General features: G+C 43.0%; 2 protein-coding genes across 3 annotated transcripts in view; both read left to right on the top strand.

Moving 5' to 3' along the window:
• Window positions 1-3083, top strand: part of LOC108413486 (transmembrane protein 121) — a 6415-nt gene extending 3332 nt beyond the window's left edge. For both annotated transcript variants that reach the window (XM_017686015.2, XM_017686014.2), the window contains exon 2: window positions 1-3083. This exon is cut by the window's left edge and continues 1780 nt beyond it. The gene's annotated coding sequence lies outside the window, so the exon portion shown is untranslated.
• Window positions 3084-9911: 6828 nt separating this feature from the next.
• The window catches only part of LOC119263472 (fibropellin-1-like), a 31577-nt gene continuing 28988 nt past the window's right edge, over window positions 9912-12500 (top strand). The window contains exons 1-4 of the mRNA XM_037538465.1: window positions 9912-10014; window positions 10558-11083; window positions 11444-11583; window positions 11671-11703. Of these exons, the coding sequence (XP_037394362.1) occupies window positions 9912-10014; window positions 10558-11083; window positions 11444-11583; window positions 11671-11703 (802 nt within the window). The remainder of the gene's footprint in view (window positions 10015-10557; window positions 11084-11443; window positions 11584-11670; window positions 11704-12500) is intronic.

Genomic DNA, 12500 nt, shown 5'->3' with positions numbered 1-12500 from the left:
CTGGACATTACTGAACGATACTGAACATTACCGAACATTACTGAAAGTTACTGGACATTACTGGATGTTCCTGAACATTACTGGACATTACTGGACGTTACTGAACGTTACTGGATGTTACTGAACATTACTGGACGTTATTGAATGTTACTGGACATTACTGAAAGTTATTGAACATTACTAAAGGTTGCTGAACATTAGTGGACGTTACTGAATGTTACTGGACGTTACTGAATGTTACTGAACGTTACTAGACATTACTGAACGATACTGAACGTTACTGGACATTAATGGATGTTACTGAACGTTACTAAACATTACTGAAAGTTACTGAACGTTACTGGACATTACTGGATGTTACTGAACGTTACTAAACATTACTGAAAGTTACTGAACCTTACTGGACATTACTGGATGTTACTGAACGTTACTAAACATTACTGAAAGTTACTGAACCTTACTGGACATTACTGGATGTTACTGAACGTTACTAAACATTACTGAAAGTTACTGAACGTTACTGGACATTACTGGATGTTACTGAACGTTACTAAACATTACTGAAAGTTACTGAACCTTACTGGACATTACTGGATGTTACTGAACGTTACTAAACATTACTGAAAGTTACTGAACCTTACTGGACATTACTGGATGTTACTGAACGTTACTAAACATTACTGAAAGTTACTGAACGTTACTGGACGTTACTGGACATTACTGGATGTTACTGAACATTACTAAACATTACTGAAAGTTACTGAACGTTACTGAACGTTACTGGACGTTACTGGACATTACTGAAAGTTATTGAACATTACTAAACATTGCTGAACATTACTGAAAGTTACTGGACGTTACTGAATGCTGTTGGGCCATGACTTTTAACTCCAATCAAAATTTTATGTAATTTCCAATCTGAAGTCATTTGTAAAGTATAAATTCAAGCCGTGCCGAGTCAGAAACTCTTTAACTGCATGTCCACGTCAGTAGTTTTAAGTCTATTTTGCCTCATCAAAATTTCATGTCCATCCCTACTAAAATAAAACCAGTGATGACCCCCCTACAGTGGCAGATCTCACCTGTCACAGGACCTCGTTTGGCACCCCCTATCTGTCCCTGCTATGGCAGCCTGTTGAGCTAGCCAGCTAACACAGCAAGTTTCACTGAGCCACAGATTGATACTCTGATGGCTGCATCAACGTCAGTACTGGACGTTTTTAGAAAACTCAACAAAACTCCAAAATGTACAGATGTTTTTATGAGAGATAAAATAGAAACTTGCTCTCACAATGTTTTTTCTTGATTTTCTCAACTTTTCTTGCTGTTTTGGGGGTATCTGAGGTGAACCAGCAAATCCTACCACTGACTGGGTTTACTTGGTTGTGCACTTAAGCCCTGACTTGCCCAAGTGGCACTGCCCTTCTGGCAAAGCTGTGCTACACTCAAACTCCCCAGTAGGACCAATAAAGGTACTTAACATAACATGTTCTCTGAATCTGGGAGGTAATAATGGACAGCATTCTCTTACTATCATTGCTCTTTAATGAGGAGGTCTGCACAGGCCTGGGCATTAATACCTGCACCCACCCACTTCAACCACTAATCAGGTCCCCCACACCTGCAAAAGCTGCTGTGATTCTTTCCCACAAAGCACCACTTCAGCCCTTCCCACTTATCCACGCATCATGCCCACCTGCACCCGTCAGCTCCCGCCTGTGCTCACTGTAATCCACTCTGCTGGTGTAGGATGTGTCCACACTAACCATGTGATGCAGTGGTGCATCCAGACCCTTCGCCCCTCCGCACACCCAGCAGCGGTAATAAACGCTTAGGCTAATCAAAGTGAACCTGCACATGACACCAAACAATGAGCGTCGCCTCATGTGACATCACTGTCAACAAACAAGGACTTCACTACTCACACGTCAGAACACGCAGAGCTGGAGTAAAACACAGAATAAAAAGCCAAAAGAATATTAATGGAAATTCGGTGAGATTTTGCGTGTCCAGTAAATTTTCACTGGATGTTTGTAGCTTCATGTGTTTTGCTGCTTGCGATCACAGGCCTGTTTTTCTCTGCAGCTCATTTCTTGCTCTTTTGCTTCTACAGGCAGCCAGTAACTGTCCAAGCCCAGCCCACCCAGCCAGTCTAATCTCCCCCCCGCACAAGCCCGCAGCCTGCCATGTTCACCCACAAAGACCGCGGTGCCTGAAAATCAATACTGCCCACAAATTATTTAGCAGATCTGGCGGGACCCACAAGTGACCCCACCTCATGAAAATCTCCAATTTAATGCAACTCCGTTTGAATTAAAAAGGGAAGATAAATAAAGTGATAAAACTGCTGTCACACTTTGTCATGACCAGTGACAGCTTGGTTCATGATGGACAACTGCTAATCACGCTATTCATGCTCTGCAGTAAATAATACACAGTGAATTCCATGCCTGTTATTGGCCTGGTGGGGGCACTAAACAGCTTCTGTAGTTGTAGTTGTAGTTGTATGAATGTGTAGGAAGGGCCGACACTGACTCAGCCTGCAGGCCTGTGGTTCTGCTCAGCCTGCAGACGGTCAAACTCCTCCAGATCTCCAGATCATCCGCTCTCACAGCTCCTTTAGCGCAGACACAGTGAATATGTACAGAACAGGCTGCTCTGGTGAGTTTGTGAAGCTGACGTTTGTGTAAAAGACAGAAGAGTAAAAGTACTTTGATGCAGTTTTTCTGATGTTTGGACTCTGAGTCGGTGGGATTGTTTGCCACCCACAGTACCGTGCACGTTGAAAAGGGTCCATTGTGTATTTTTTCTAATCACTATTTCAAAAACAAGGATTTGTAAATGCATTTATTTTTGGAGAGTGTAATTAGTAACGGCGATGAAATCCGTTGTGTTGTGATGTTGCTTTTTCTGTTTGATTTATCAGAGACTCCATCTTTGTTCATTTGAATGAAATGAAATCTGAAACAAAACAAAGCTGTGCTGAGACTGGAAGGCCTGTCAGAGGCAGACCAGCAGAGAAAAAGAGGGAAATGTCTTTTTTATGTGCTCCTTTGATAAAGTATTGTGTACATATAAGGCTGCATTGTGTGTGTGTGTGTGTGTGTGTGTGTGTGTGTGTTGTTTGGGTCCTGACACACACTAACTCACTGATTAGAGGGAAGATTGAGTGCGTTTCATGTCCTAATTAAAATTCTGCTGAGGGCTTTTAATTAAACAGTGTTAAAAGAGAAAATAGCCAATGATTTTCCTCGTTCTCCTCTAATCTCCAATTAAAGGCTAATTGCTAACACACCCCTTTCACCAGCACCATCCATCTCCATCAGACTGTACAGTGGCAGCGGCACCGAATCGACCAACGAGTGAGGAGAAGCTACCTGACGGAGACCTGATCTTCATTCTGTTAATGTGGAGCTGCTGGCTTACATTAAAGTGATAGTTCAGCCAAACTCGCAGTTTCAGCCCCACGTCTGCTCACTGAAGCTAATGTAGCCAACATGTAAAGGAAGCTTAAACCCCACCAATTAGCAGGATGCTAATCGCATGCCTTGCATTTAAATGAGAAATTTAATGACCAGTAAACACGCCCACTCTACTCCCACTGCAGTCCCCCTTCTGATGATGTATGCTGAAGGTGGAAGAAAGCTGTAAGCACTAATAAGGGCTGACCGTTAATGTTACTGAAGATGTTTATGGCAGGAATAACTGTGATCATCCTCACAGTGGAGAGAATGAATGAATCATTCAAACTACAGAAACGACTTGACAGGACAGGAGCACAACAAGCAAACAGCTGACACTAGCGTGATTTACCCTGCTCTGAAAATCATAGAAGCCATTAAGAATTTCTGCTGGTGTTCAGTATCTCTAATGGTATTCTGTGCTTTCCTGATGGATGATATCACAGTTTAAAGGACTCTAATGGTTCAACAGGTGTTCTGATTCCAGTTTGACTGGTTTCCTAATGGGATCTAAAAGTGTTCTACAGGAAACTAGTGGTCTGCAATGTTAACCATTAAGCCAGTTCCCATTACCTTCAGGTTTTGGTTCTAATGGTTCTAATGTTCTTTTGTCAGCAGCACAGATATCCTCAGTCAGTTTGACTACTGTTCTGCTAAATGAAGACAGAATCTGATGAACAAAAACATGAAAATTATAAGAAATTGTGAATGTGGTGGATCTGATGACACTGATGGAGGAAAAACTGCAGGACAGAACGTCACAAACCACAAACGAAACTGGGGCTTTAGGGTGGAATAACTGTGTGAGCAGCAGATTTGATCATGTGGTTTCAGACATTGTATTACTCACTATTATCTATGGACTAAAGTATGTTAGCCTGATGAAGAGCAATGCAGAGAAAACTGCACAAACCTAATGCAGCAACTGCATCGAACAGCTGGCGTAACTCAGGATCACAGAGCGGATTCTATCTTTTTTGGAAGTCACCTACAAAGATCTGAAAAGAGAGAAAGAACAAAAGAGAAAGGACTTTCATGGGCGCTGCACTGTCCTCCACCTGCTCTCTGAAAAGAAATGAACAGGTCCAAATGGAGCGAGACGGAGCTCAGGTTCATTTTTAGAAAAGACACTTTGAAAAAGGCTCAGCTTTTAAGCAGATCACCAGTTCAAAAGAATGGAGACAGAAGAGCAGTGCAGCTTTTGCTCTGTAGCTTTTTCAGCTGCTGTTCTGATTCATGACAACACTTAGTGTGATCATTTCTCCAGAGTGAAAACCGTCACGTCCTACAGAGAAAACATATCGTATTCAGTCAGAGCTGCAGCTTTCAGGGCTTCAGTTTTAAACACTCAAAAAAATCAATATTTCATCAACAAAAACTTTATTTTAGATCGACTTGCTCAGAGCTCCGTAAGGTGAAGGTAAGGATCAGTGTAACTGTGCTGTAGATGATGAAGGTGATCAGTGTAACTGTGTTGCTGATGATGAAGGTAATCGGTGTAACTGTGTTGCTGATGATGAAGGTAATCGGTGTAACTGTGTTGCTGATGATGAAGGTAATCGGTGTAACTGTGCTATGTTGATGGTGAGCATCAGTGTAACTGTGCTGAAGATGATGGTGATCAGTGTAACTGTGTTGCTGATGATGAAGGTGATCAGTATAACTGTGCTGTAGATGATGAAGGTTATCAGTGTAACTGTGCTGTAGATGATGAAGGTTATCAGTGTAACTGTGCTGATGATGAAGGTGATCAGTGTAACTGTGCTGTAGATGATGAAGGTGAGGAACAGTGATACTGTGCTGTAGATGATGAAGGTGACCATTGTAACTGTGCGGATGATAATTAAGGTGATCAGTGTAACTGTGCTGTAGATGAAGCTGAGGATCATTGTAACTGTGCTATTGATAATGATTGATCAGTGTAACATTGCTGTACATGATGAATGTGAGGATCAGTGTAACTGCTGATGATGATGGTCATCAGTGTAACTGTGCTGATGAAGATGAAGGTCATCAGTGTAACTTTGCTGATGTTGAAGAAGGTGATCAATGTAGCTGTGCTGATGATGATGAAGGTGATCAGTGTAACTGTGCTGATGATGAAGGTGATCAGTGTAACTGTGCTGTTGATGATGAAGGTGATCAGTGTAGCTGTGCTGTTGATGATAAAGGTAATCAGTGTAACTGTGCTGTAGATGAAGGTCATCAGTGTAACTGTGTTGCTGAAGATGAAGGTCATCAGTGTAACTGTGCTGTGGATGATGAAGGTGATTAGTGTAACTGTGCTGTAGATGGTGATCAGTGTAACTTTGCTGTAGATGGTGATCAGTGTAACTTTGCTGTAGATGGTGATCAGTGTAACTGTGCTGTGGATGATGAAGGTGATCAGTGTCGCTGTGCTGTAGATGGTGATCAGTGTAACTGTGTTGTGGATGATGAAGGTGATCAGTGTCGGTGTGCTGTAGATGGTGATCAGTGTAACTTTGCTGTAGATGGTGATCAGTGTAACTTTGCTGTAGATGGTGATCAATGTAACTGTGTTGCTGATGATGAAGGTAATCGGTGTAACTGTGCTATGTTGATGGTGAGCATCAGTGTAACTGTGCTGAAGATGATGGTGATCAGTGTAACTGTGTTGCTGATGATGAAGGTGATCAGTATAACTGTGCTGTAGATGATGAAGGTTATCAGTGTAACTGTGCTGTAGATGATGAAGGTTATCAGTGTAACTGTGCTGATGATGAAGGTGATCAGTGTAACTGTGCTGTAGATGATGAAGGTGAGGAACAGTGATACTGTGCTGTAGATGATGAAGGTGACCATTGTAACTGTGCGGATGATAATTAAGGTGATCAGTGTAACTGTGCTGTAGATGAAGCTGAGGATCATTGTAACTGTGCTATTGATAATGATTGATCAGTGTAACATTGCTGTACATGATGAATGTGAGGATCAGTGTAACTGCTGATGATGATGGTCATCAGTGTAACTGTGCTGATGAAGATGAAGGTCATCAGTGTAACTTTGCTGATGTTGAAGAAGGTGATCAATGTAGCTGTGCTGATGATGATGAAGGTGATCAGTGTAACTGTGCTGATGATGAAGGTGATCAGTGTAACTGTGCTGTTGATGATGAAGGTGATCAGTGTAGCTGTGCTGTTGATGATAAAGGTAATCAGTGTAACTGTGCTGTAGATGAAGGTCATCAGTGTAACTGTGTTGCTGAAGATGAAGGTCATCAGTGTAACTGTGTTGCTGTAGATGGTGATCAGTGTAACTGTGCTGTGGATGATGAAGGTGATTAGTGTAACTGTGCTGTAGATGGTGATCAATGTAACTTTGCTGTAGATGGTGATCAGTGTAACTTTGCTGTAGATGGTGATCAGTGTAACTGTGCTGTGGATGATGAAGGTGATCAGTGTCGCTGTGCTGTAGATGGTGATCAGTGTAACTGTGTTGTGGATGATGAAGGTGATCAGTGTCGGTGTGCTGTAGATGGTGATCAGTGTAACTTTGCTGTAGATGGTGATCAGTGTAACTTTGCTGTAGATGGTGATCAATGTAACTGTGCTGTGGATGATGAAGGTGATCAGTGTCGCTGTGCTGTGGATGATGAAGGTGATCAGTGTAACTGTGCTGTGGATGATGAAGGTGATCAGTGTCGGTGTGCTGTAGATGGTGATCAGTGTAACTTTGCTGTAGATGGTGATCAGTGTAGCTGTGCTGTGGATGATGAAGGTGATCAGTGTAACTGTGCTGTAGATGGTGATCAGTGTAACTTTGCTGTAGATGGTGATCAGTGTAACTTTGCTGTAGATGGTGATCAGTGTAGCTGTGCTGTGGATGATGAAGGTGATCAGTGTAACTGTGCTGTAGATGGTGATCAGTGTAACTGTGTTGTGGATGATGAAGGTGATTAGTGTTGCTGTGCTGTAGATGGTGAACAGTGTAACTGTGCTGTGGATGATGAAGGTGATCAGTGTAACTGTGCTGATGTTGATGAAGGTGATCAGTGTAACTGTGCTGTAGATGGTGATCAGTGTAACTTTGCTGTAGATGGTGATCAGTGTAACTGTGCTGTAGATGGTGATCAGTGTAACTTTGCTGTAGATGGTGATCAGTGTAGCTGTGCTGTGGATGATGAAGGTGATCAGTGTAACTGTGCTGTAGATGGTGATCAGTGTAACTGTGTTGTGGATGATGAAGGTGATTAGTGTTGCTGTGCTGTAGATGGTGATCAGTGTAACTGTGCTGTAGATGGTGATCAGTGTAACTTTGCTGTAGATGGTGATCAGTGTAGCTGTGCTGTGGATGATGAAGGTGATCAGTGTAACTGTGCTGTAGATGGTGATCAGTGTTGCTGTGCTGTAGATGGTGATCAGTGTAACTGTGCTGTGGATGATGAAGGTGATGAGTGTAACTGTGCTGTAGATGGTGAAGATGATCAGTGTAACTGTGCTGATGATGAAGGTGATCAGTATAACTTTGCTGTAGATGATGAAGGTTATCAGTGTAACTGTGCTGTAGATGATGAAGGTTATCAGTGTAACTGTGCTGATGATGAAGGTGATCAGTGTAACTGTGCTGTAGATGATGAAGGTGAGGAACAGTGATACTGTGCTGTAGATGATGAAGGTGACCATTGTAACTGTGCGGATGATAATTAAGGTGATCAGTGTAACTGTGCTGTAGATGAAGCTGAGGATCATTGTAACTGTGCTATTGATAATGATTGATCAGTGTAACATTGCTGTACATGATGAATGTGAGGATCAGTGTAACTGCTGATGATGATGGTCATAAGTGTAACTGTGCTGATGAAGATGAAGGTCATCAGTGTAACTTTGCTGATGTTGAAGAAGGTGATCAATGTAGCTGTGCTGATGATGATGAAGGTGATCAGTGTAACTGTGCTGATGATGAAGGTGATCAGTGTAACTGTGCTGTTGATGATGAAGGTGATCAGTGTAGCTGTGCTGTTGATGATAAAGGTGATCAGTGTTGCTGTGCTGTGGATGATGAAGGTGATCAGTGTAACTGTGCTGTGGATGATGAAGGTGATCAGTGTAACTTTGCTGTAGATGGTGATCAGTGTAACTTTGCTGTAGATGGTCATCAGTGTAACTTTGCTGTAGATGGTGAACAGTGTAACTGTGTTGTGGATGATGAAGGTGATCAGTGTCGCTGTGCTGTGGATGATGAAGGTGATCAGTGTAACTGTGCTGTAGATGGTGATCAGTGTAACTTTGCTGTAGATGGTGAACAGTGTAACTGTTCTGTGGATGATGAAGGTGATCAGTGTCGCTGTGCTGTGGATGATGAAGGTGATCAGTGTAACTGTGCTGTAGATGGTGATCAGTGTAACTTTGCTGTAGATGGTGAACAGTGTAACTGTGTTGTGGATGATGAAGGTGATCAGTGTCGCTGTGCTGTGGATGATGAAGGTGATCAGTGTAACTGTGCTGTAGATGGTGATCAGTGTAACTTTGCTGTAGATGGTGAACAGTGTAACTGTTCTGTGGATGATGAAGGTGATCAGTGTCGCTGTGCTGTGGATGATGAAGGTGATCAGTGTCGGTGTGCTGTAGATGGTGATCAGTGTAGCTGTGCTGTGGATGATGAAGGTGATCAGTGTAACTGTGCTGTAGATGGTGATCAGTGTAACTGTGTTGTGGATGATGAAGGTGATTAGTGTTGCTGTGCTGTAGATGGCGATCAGTGTAACTTTGCTGTAGATGGTGATCAGTGTAGCTGTGCTGTGGATGATGAAGGTGATCAGTGTAACTGTGCTGTAGATGGTGAACAGTGTAACTGTGCTGTGGATGATGAAGGTGATCAGTGTCGGTGTGCTGTAGATGGTGAACAGTGTAACTGTGCTGTGGATGATGAAGGTGATCAGTGTAACTGTGCTGTAGATGGTGATCAGTGTAACTGTGCTGTAGATGGTGATCAGTGTAACTGTGTTGTGGATGATGAAGGTGATCAGTGTAACTGTGCTGTAGATGGTGATCAGTGTAACTGTGTTGTGGATGATGAAGGTGATCAGTGTTGCTGTGCTGTAGATGGTGATCAGTGTAACTGTGCTGTGGATGATGAAGGTGATCAGTGTAACTGTGCTGTAGATGGTGAAGATGATCAGTGTAACTGTGCTGATGATGAAGGTGATCAGTATAACTGTGCTGTAGATGATGAAGGTTATCAGTGTAACTGTGCTGTAGATGATGAAGGTTATCAGTGTAACTGTGCTGATGATGAAGGTGATCAGTGTAACTGTGCTGTAGATGATGAAGGTGAGGAACAGTGATACTGTGCTGTAGATGATGAAGGTGACCATTGTAACTGTGCGGATGATAATTAAGGTGATCAGTGTAACTGTGCTGTAGATGAAGCTGAGGATCATTGTAACTGTGCTATTGATAATGATTGATCAGTGTAACATTGCTGTACATGATGAATGTGAGGATCAGTGTAACTGCTGATGATGATGGTCATCAGTGTAACTGTGCTGATGAAGATGAAGGTCATCAGTGTAACTTTGCTGATGTTGAAGAAGGTGATCAATGTAGCTGTGCTGATGATGATGAAGGTGATCAGTGTAACTGTGCTGATGATGAAGGTGATCAGTGTAACTGTGCTGTTGATGATGAAGGTGATCAGTGTAGCTGTGCTGTTGATGATAAAGGTAATCAGTGTAACTGTGCTGTAGATGAAGGTCATCAGTGTAACTGTGTTGCTGAAGATGAAGGTCATCAGTGTAACTGTGTTGCTGTAGATGGTGATCAGTGTAACTGTGCTGTGGATGATGAAGGTGATTAGTGTAACTGTGCTGTAGATGGTGATCAGTGTAACTTTGCTGTAGATGGTGATCAGTGTAACTTTGCTGTAGATGGTGATCAGTGTAACTGTGCTGTGGATGATGAAGGTGATCAGTGTCGCTGTGCTGTAGATGGTGATCAGTGTAACTGTGTTGTGGATGATGAAGGTGATCAGTGTCGGTGTGCTGTAGATGGTGATCAGTGTAACTTTGCTGTAGATGGTGATCAGTGTAACTTTGCTGTAGATGGTGATCAGTGTAACTGTGCTGTGGATGATGAAGGTGATCAGTGTCGCTGTGCTGTGGATGATGAAGGTGATCAGTGTAACTGTGCTGTGGATGATGAAGGTGATCAGTGTCGGTGTGCTGTAGATGGTGATCAGTGTAACTTTGCTGTAGATGGTGAACAGTGTAACTGCGCTGTGGATGATGAAGGTGATCAGTGTAACTTTGCTGTAGATGGTGATCAGTGTAACTTTGCTGTAGATGGTCATCAGTGTAACTGTGTTTTGGATGATGAAGGTGATCAGTGTCGCTGTGCTGTGGATGATGAAGGTGATCAGTGTAACTGTGCTGTAGATGGTGATCAGTGTAACTTTGCTGTAGATGGTGAACAGTGTAACTGTGTTGTGGATGATGAAGGTGATCAGTGTCGCTGTGCTGTGGATGATGAAGGTGATCAGTGTAACTGTGCTGTAGATGGTGATCAGTGTAACTTTGCTGTAGATGGTGAACAGTGTAACTGTTCTGTGGATGATGAAGGTGATCAGTGTCGCTGTGCTGTGGATGATGAAGGTGATCAGTGTCGGTGTGCTGTAGATGGTGATCAGTGTAACTTTGCTGTAGATGGTGAACAGTGTAACTGTGCTGTGGATGATGAAGGTGATCAGTGTCGCTGTGTTGTGGATGATGAAGGTGATCAGTGTCACTGTGCTGTTGATGATGAAGGTGATCAGTGTAACTGTGCTGTAGATGGTGATCAGTGTAACTTTGCTGTAGATGGTGATCAGTGTAACTGTGTTGTGGATGATGAAGGTGATCAGTGTCGCTGTGCTGTGGATGATGAAGGTGATCAGTGTAACTGTGCTGATGTTGATGAAGGTGATCAGTGTAACTGTGCTGTAGATGGTGATCAGTGTAACTTTGCTGTAGATGGTGATCAGTGTAGCTGTGCTGTGGATGATGAAGGTGATCAGTGTAACTGTGCTGTAGATGGTGATCAGTGTAACTTTGCTGTAGATGGTGAACAGTGTAACTGTGTTGTGGATGATGAAGGTGATCAGTGTCGCTGTGCTGTGGATGATGAAGGTGATCAGTGTAACTGTGCTGTAGATGGTGATCAGTGTAACTTTGCTGTAGATGGTGAACAGTGTAACTGTTCTGTGGATGATGAAGGTGATCAGTGTCGCTGTGCTGTGGATGATGAAGGTGATCAGTGTCGGTGTGCTGTAGATGGTGATCAGTGTAACTTTGCTGTAGATGGTGAACAGTGTAACTGTGCTGTGGATGATGAAGGTGATCAGTGTCGCTGTGTTGTGGATGATGAAGGTGATCAGTGTCGCTGTGCTGTTGATGATGAAGGTGATCAGTGTAACTGTGCTGTAGATGGTGATCAGTGTAACTTTGCTGTAGATGGTGATCAGTGTAACTGTGTTGTGGATGATGAAGGTGATCAGTGTCGCTGTGCTGTGGATGATGAAGGTGATCAGTGTAACTGTGCTGATGTTGATGAAGGTGATCAGTGTAACTGTGCTGTAGATGGTGATCAGTGTAACTTTGCTGTAGATGGTGATCAGTGTAGCTGTGCTGTGGATGATGAAGGTGATCAGTGTAACTGTGCTGTAGATGGTGATCAGTGTAACTTTGCTGTAGATGGTGATCAGTGTAACTTTGCTGTAGATGGTGATCAGTGTAGCTGTGCTGTGGATGATGAAGGTGATCAGTGTAACTGTGCTGTAGATGGTGATCAGTGTAACTGTGTTGTGGATGATGAAGGTGATCAGTGTCGGTGTGCTCTAGATGGTGAACAGTGTAACTGTGCTGTGGATGATGAAGGTGATCAGTGTAACTGTGCTGTAGATGGTGATCAGTGTAACTGTGCTGTAGATGTCCCACCCTCAAGTCCCCCTGTCCCCCTGATTGACCAGACTGATGGAAGTTTCTGGAACGCAGCTTCTCCACTACAGATCACATCCAAATCTATATGAACTCTAATTGTTTCCACT

Source organism: Pygocentrus nattereri, chromosome 5 (assembly GCF_015220715.1).
Source record: "Pygocentrus nattereri isolate fPygNat1 chromosome 5, fPygNat1.pri, whole genome shotgun sequence".
In the NCBI taxonomy this organism is placed as follows: Eukaryota; Metazoa; Chordata; class Actinopteri; order Characiformes; family Serrasalmidae; genus Pygocentrus; species Pygocentrus nattereri.
This window is presented reverse-complemented; position numbering and strand designations above follow the sequence as displayed.